Source organism: Pseudophryne corroboree, chromosome 6 (genome assembly GCF_028390025.1).
Source record: "Pseudophryne corroboree isolate aPseCor3 chromosome 6, aPseCor3.hap2, whole genome shotgun sequence".
Lineage (NCBI taxonomy): Eukaryota > Metazoa > Chordata > Amphibia > Anura > Myobatrachidae > Pseudophryne > Pseudophryne corroboree.
Window position 1 is genome coordinate 565,650,181 of NC_086449.1, and position 5,113 is coordinate 565,655,293.

Genomic DNA, 5,113 nt, shown 5'->3' on the forward strand with positions numbered 1-5,113 from the left:
TTATTATATTCACTGAGATGTTACCGCCATTTTTGCTTCCCATCCAAGGGAAATTAAGGTGCATGCGCTGCAATAAATGTAATAATACCCGCGCTTGATATAATAAAGCAGCTCTGATAAAATAAATGGAATTAAAATATAATCTTTTATATTAAAATATATAATCTTTTATATTTTAAGGTGCATTCACACTGAGCGTTTCCCCCTCCCCCCTGCCCAGCGATGTCAGCGGTAACATGTAAGACACTATGGAAAGCTGTCCACCCCGCCGTTCATCTTCTGGTAATACCAGCAGATGAATGTCAGCCGCCGGCGATGAAGTGGGGTGCGCATCCGCACTCATCGCTGGGGCATACACACTGGGCGGTTTTGAGCTGAAAGCAGCTCAACACGCCAAAAGTGAGCTGCTTTCAGCTCAAAATCGCCCAGTGTGTATGGGCATTAAGTCCAGAAATATTGTATTAGTTCAGAAATATTGTATTTATACTTTGCCAACCACTAAATCTAACGTACTGAATAGTTTGCTTTATGTAAAGGGTTACCAGAATTTTTAAAAGCATATGCATAGATTGCCGTTCCCTAGCACACCGGGCAATGAACGTTTGTATCATTGGGTGTGCGGGCAGGGTATGGGACTCCAGGTTGACACACATTAGGTCGACACCAATTGGTCGACACCTGAAATAGGTCGAAATGGGCAAAAGGTCGACATGGAAAAGGGTCGACGTGAGTTTTTAAAAAAAAAAAACTTGGTGTAGTTTTCTTCGTAGAGTGACCGGGAACCCCAATTAGTGCACCGTGTGAAGCTCGCCATGCTTTGGGCAAGGTTCCTTGCTCCGCTACTGCTGCGCTCGGCACAGGTTACCATTCCCAATTGTAGTCCACCTGGATTGTAAAGTATGAAAATGTAAAAAAATAAAAATAAAAAAATGTTAAAAACTCATGTCGACCTTTTGTTCAAAGCATGGGACCTTTTGCCTATTTCGACCTATTGCAGGTGTCGACCTAAGGTGCGTCGACCTTTTTGGTGTCGACCTGGAGTCCGGATACAGTGACAGCAGATCACACCCAAGCACTCTTTTCTCCGTGGCTGTTCACTAGTATATCAATTCTGTCAGAGGTTTCAGGTTTAGTTTAGTTCAACAAAGTGACAGAGAAAAAGGGCATCTATCACTGTATGCCTCCCTTGCCTATATAAGATGTTGGGAAGTATGCAGAGTACTACAGATATGAACACACCTATGCAATGCAGGACTGCCACTGTGTGTGCAGACTCCGGGGAAATCCTTCCGCCCCATGCCTCTTTTCCTGCCAGTTACTTCCGCCAACACTGTATGGTCACGTGACGCTGCGGTGTTATGTCTATGTTTCCCTCGTGGAAAGGACCAGGAAGTGACAGCACGAGAATCTGCTGCTGTCAGTCAGAGTTTCCCATAATGCATTGCTGACTGTGTCATGTGACCTGCGCCGTCTTAGCGGTACAGCAACATACAGGTAGTTGTAACGTTTCCTGGAGTTCTCGTACGTGAGGTGCGGAGGAAGCGAGCTGGTGCCTGGGCAGTATGGTCGGGTAGTGCTGCTGCATTAGTAGTCACGTAGGTGTTACTGTGTGTGTGTGTGTGTGTGTGTGTGTGCTATCCCGGCATGAATGGTCACCCAGTGTGTCATCTCTGTGACTCAGTATGATCTGCTGCAGGGGGGTCTCGCAGAGGGGCGGACCCAACTATTTTCATATATAAATTATATTTCACATTTCTGTCTTTGTATGCTCTAAATAGCTACAGAAAATTCAGCACTGCGTCTAAGTAGTAGAGATGTGACAGTTTAAAAAAAAATAAAAAATATATATATATATATACATATATATATACACACACACACACTCTATAACGCGCACACACGTTCTGAATGGTTTTCCTGTTACAAACTTCAGATATGAGGAAGATCATTGTAATACAGTATTTATAATATAGTTAATTTGCCTCTACAGTGTGTCTTAATCGTAAATCTCTTTGGGTGTAGTTTTGCATTAACACTCTTCCACTATGGATGTGTGTTAAATATTTTTGTATAATGATGATGAGCGCTAATGTTCAGACCTGAGAGCTCATACAGAACTCTATTGTGTCCACAGATGTTTCTTCATAAAATCGGGAGACTCTTGGATTCATCAAGAACTCGTAATAATTCATGGAAGCCGAAATTTAATCTCTTCTATATATCTTCTTGTAGACGAAATGAGCACATAGCCACCATGTCACATACAGATCACAGCACTGGGACGCAGGTGAAAGGCAAGAAAATATCTGTGGAAGGGAATATTGCAGCAGGAAAATCCACCTTTCTGAGACTGGTAAGCAGCGCACATGAAGGATGGAGCTTTGTAGCGGAGCCTCTTAGGAAGTGGCAGCACGTCCAGTCCTCATCGCATCAGGGTATGGACAATTTGCTACAGCTGATGTATGAGGATCCTGCACGCTGGTCTTACACATTTCAGACACTTTCTTGCATGGGTCGTTTCAAAACTCAGATTGAGCCCTTTTCAGAGAAGTTACTTAAGCAGCGAGAACCCGTTCAGATTTTTGAAAGATCTGTGTATAGTGACAGATTTGTATTTGCAAAGTCTCTATTTGAACTTGGCCATTTAAATGAAATGGAATGGTCTCTGTACCAAGAATGGCATTCGTTTCTTATTCAGGAGTTTGGGAACAGAGCCACTTTGGATGGTATTGTGTATCTACGAGCAACTCCAGGAAAATGCTTTGAGAGGCTTCAGAAGAGGGCTCGAAAGGAAGAAAAGACTGTTACAGAAAAGTATCTTGAAAAGTTACATGACCAACATGAGAGTTGGCTAATAAATAAAACAACAGATGTCTATTTTGAACAGATCAAGAAAATTCCAATTCTTGTGTTAGATGTTGAAGAGGAATTTGAAGACGACCCTGTAGCTAATGAATATCTCTGCATGAAAACCAAGGCCTTTTTAGACGGATTATAGGTTTTTATTGGTATTACTATGACTTTTGTCTACATAACTATTATTGTAAATATTTAACAAGTAAATGTAAGTTTTAATGATCTGTTTGCTCTGCATATTTGTTTGGGTAATTTCTCTGCGTAGCTCACAACTACTTGGATCGGGCAATATTAGTACTTTCGTGTATGTGGACCTACACTTGTATCTCGAGAACAGTGGATCTTAAATTCGGTCCTTTGGACTTCAAACAGTTTTTCCAGGTCACCCAGTAGGAGCACAGGTGTACTCATTACTCACTGACACATTTTAAAAGATCTACAGGTGGAGCTTATTTTTTTCACTTGTGATTCTCTGAGAATACCTGGAAAACCTAAGCTGTTTGGGGTTCTGAGGACTGAGTTTGAGAACCTGAGTTCTAGAACATAGGTTTTCAATATTCTAGAACACAGGTTCTCAAACATGGTCCTCAGGACCCCAAACAGTTCATGATTTCCAGGTCTCCTCACAGAATCACAAGTGAAATAATGATCTCCACCTATGGGTGTTTTAAAATGTTAGTGAGTAATTAATACACCTGTGCATCTGCCAGGTGACCTGCAAAACGTGAAGTGTGTGGGGTCCTGAGGACCGAGTTTGAGAACCACTGTTCTAGAAGAATTAAAGCCTGTTTTTTTTTGTTTTTTTTTTTGGTGTAAAAAATAGTTTATGTTCCCAGAGGTCCACTTTTTGCATTTCCAAATTATGCTTTGTGAAGATGTTGGTGTTGAACTATTTATTTTTGTATGTTTGTAATATTATTTCTTTATAAATATTTAAAAAATGGTTTGTTCCTTCCATAATATATATGTAACATAACTTGTTTATCAAGTGCAATAAACTTTAAATTCAGTTTGTGTATGTAATTATCGTATGCAAACGGAAATGAAATGGTGTAGCCGATGGTAAACCTTAAAAACAGATAAAAGACCAACTTCATAATTTATTTTACTTGAACATAATTTGGATAAATATTTCTTTACCTCTCCTATAATTTGCTTTTACCTGTACATGGTGGGTGGTCAATGAGACAAAAATATGTTATCCTTTAGAATTATCTGGCCTTCTGTATGAGTTTGGCTTATGGTGATCAGATCTAAAGCCATGCTTTTATTCCAATGAATAAGGGCAGTAATTGTGCTCAATAAACATGGTGCATTTTCAAGTATGCATTGAACATATGCACTGCCTTTGCTTAAAAAACCAAACAAAAATGTTAGCCTTTAAAAACTGGTTTCGCAAAAAGATTAGCAGAAAGGGACTGTAGTCAAACATTCCGTCCATCTGCTGATCAATCCTGCAGTTTGGACTGTGTACGATCTGCTTATTTCATTTCAGGCATTCCAAAATGCATAATATCTTTTTGTTAAAGCTTTTTCTGTAAAATGTACTTACTGTACGTGTTTAGAATATTTGTTTACAGTTATTGTATTTCAGCTTCAGGTTTTTCTAAAGGTTTATATGGTACAATTTAGAATTGTTCACTCATTGAATTTGAGTCCTTGTGGCTGTAAAGGCTTAATTCTAGTTCTGTTTCTTATGCAGAATGTTTCTCAATTATCTATAAATTATCGACTATTGAAAAAATTTGCTGAAACTTCTTCAGTAACTTTCTGAATCATGCAATTAACATTTGCAAAATGCAAGAACAGTCATAATGTTATCCCCATCATGGACTTTCACATTAGACAATGGTAATAAGTGTTGTGCATGTTCTTTGCAACCTCTTGGTCCATTGTATACATTGCTCACCATATCTAGAGACACTGGGGGTCATTCAGATCTGTTTGCTGCTGTGCGTTTTTCGCTCAGCGGGCAATCTGGTACTAACTGCGCATTGCACCGCAATGAGCACGCGTGTCGGACAACAACAAAGGGCATGGCTGGTCAGCGACGGGATGGTGCAAAAAATCTGATCACATGGTTCGCAATGTGATTGACAGGAGAAAGCCATTTGTGGGTGGTAACTGACCGTTTACTGGGAGTGTCCAGAAAAACGCAGGCATTCCCAAGTGTTTTCAGGGAGGGTTTCTAACGTCGGCTCCGGCACCGATCAGCCTGTTGTGATCGCACTGTAAGAGTAAGTCCTGGGCTGTGCAG

General features: G+C 40.3%; 1 protein-coding gene across 4 annotated transcripts; it reads left to right on the forward strand.

Annotated features, from left to right (window-relative positions):
* The first annotated feature begins 1,337 nt into the window (after positions 1-1,337).
* On the forward strand, positions 1,338-3,866 carry LOC134932930 (deoxyguanosine kinase, mitochondrial-like). Of its 4 annotated transcripts, none has more exons than XM_063927792.1 (2): positions 1,338-1,494; positions 2,233-3,866. In XM_063927792.1, the coding sequence occupies exon 2, from the start codon at positions 2,255-2,257 to the stop codon at positions 2,996-2,998; it is 744 nt and encodes a 247-aa protein (XP_063783862.1). In that variant the 5' UTR covers positions 1,338-1,494; positions 2,233-2,254; the 3' UTR covers positions 2,999-3,866. The 4 variants fall into 4 exon arrangements, with proteins under 4 accessions (XP_063783862.1, XP_063783859.1, XP_063783860.1 ...); XM_063927789.1 differs by having other exon boundaries at positions 1,339-1,494; positions 2,135-3,866; XM_063927790.1 differs by lacking the exon at positions 1,338-1,494 and adding an exon at positions 1,501-1,595 and having other exon boundaries at positions 2,135-3,866.
* The last annotated feature ends 1,247 nt before the right edge of the window (positions 3,867-5,113 follow it).